General features: G+C 58.0%; 1 protein-coding gene across 1 annotated transcript in view; it reads right to left on the bottom strand.

Annotated features, from left to right (window-relative positions):
* The window catches only part of LOC104076633 (transmembrane protease serine 13-like), a gene marked incomplete at both ends in the record, with an annotated part of 3335 nt that extends 2235 nt beyond the window's left edge, over window positions 1-1100 (bottom strand). The window contains 2 exons of the mRNA XM_009577558.1: window positions 4-136; window positions 984-1100. Coding sequence (XP_009575853.1) covers window positions 4-136; window positions 984-1100 — 250 coding nt within the window. The remainder of the gene's footprint in view (window positions 1-3; window positions 137-983) is intronic.
* Between the last annotated feature and the right edge of the window lie 354 nt (window positions 1101-1454).

Genomic DNA, 1454 nt, shown 5'->3' with positions numbered 1-1454 from the left:
GGCTGGACTCTGGGCTGTAGGGCTTGAAGCTAATGCCGAGGACACTTTCTGGAGGCTGCGGAGGTCGGGCACCGAAGATGCTGCTGACTGTGGAGGCATGGAGGCTGGGAGGGACACTGCTGGGCGATGCCGTGGTCTGCGAGCAGAGGAGACCGTTACTGGCAATGACCGTTGCCCACTGGAGAGTCCCTGCGGCTGCCACCCCGCCACCCAGGCAGCCGTGAAGGCAAAGGCGATGCGGAGCCGAGCTCCCCGGCGCGGCGCCGAGCTCTCCGGCACGGCCAGCCGTTGCCACTGGTGGCTATTCTTCCACAGTGCCATGAACTGCACAGCAAGTTACCGCTGCGGTGCCTCTTCCTGTACCACAAAGCCCGAGCCGTGTCCCATCCGGGACGGCTGAAAACCTCTTCGTTGCAGAGCTTTTCCCCTTTAGGTGGCTGCTGGCCAAATTTCTCAAACCGATGGCTTTGATCAGAGCGATCAGCCGGTTATTTGGCATCGGGTCATTCACGCTGTGGCCCAGTTCCACGGGGCTAGTGCCCCAATTTATGCATCTATCCTTAATTAGCCATTTGAAAAATACAGTGCAATTTCCAGCTGTTATTTAGTAATACTTAATAATCAGTGTTTTCCAAGCCCTGAAACATCCTGCACCCTGGAATGCTGTTCCGCAGTTGTGTCACTCCTGATCCATGAATTTGCAAAAGAATATGTATTTGTTTCCTTTCCTCAAGATACACTCTTCCAAGCGTTCCATCAGCTTCGATCAACTACAGAAGTGAGAGCCTCTCATTTTCCTTCAGAGAGGACCTGTGTACAAAGCCCACAATAAATGCCGCTTCTTCTGCCACTGTAATTTCATTTGTAAAATCTCAGATACATCTCTGCCAATAAGAAACGACTGCGTGCCTTACAGAAACGGCAAGGGCATCGCCAGCCAGCACACGGCAGTGACAGCCCGGCCTGTCTCGGCAGGTGCTTACCATGCCGCCCGCTGTCTCCCGGCACTGCTCCCAGCGCCATACAGCCACGACCGGCCCTGTTCGCACCCGGCTGTTCAGGGGAAGCCAGTTGTTGCCGGTCAGATTTGGACTATGTCCCTACAGGCAACATCGCTCCTGTCCCGCAGAAAGGGCACCCAAGGGAGAAGCGGAGCCGCCATCCTTTGGCAGCAGAGCGCAGGCAGCTCGGGCACCCGCGCCCCAGCCCACCTCCCAGAGGACCGCTTACCTGCCAGGAGGTGGGCTCAAACACGCCCCTCTGGAAGCCTGTCTCTGATTTTTGGCCCTGCAGCTGCTACCGATCATATCTCCCCATAACCAGAAAACACCCCCTTCCCTGCCAAGCCAGCGAGCAGCACCTGGGCCAGTGCAGGGCTCTGGGAAGGGGCAGAGAGGATGGGGGCCTTGGGCAGAGCAGGAGCAGCGGCAGGGGCGGCCGCCGAGGCGCCCCCC

The sequence above is a fragment of the Fulmarus glacialis genome, unplaced genomic scaffold, assembly GCF_000690835.1.
Source record: "Fulmarus glacialis isolate BGI_N327 unplaced genomic scaffold, ASM69083v1 scaffold23285, whole genome shotgun sequence".
NCBI lineage: Eukaryota > Metazoa > Chordata > Aves > Procellariiformes > Procellariidae > Fulmarus > Fulmarus glacialis.
The sequence above is the reverse complement of the archived record's forward strand: the minus strand, read 5'-3'. Positions and strand labels throughout refer to the sequence as shown.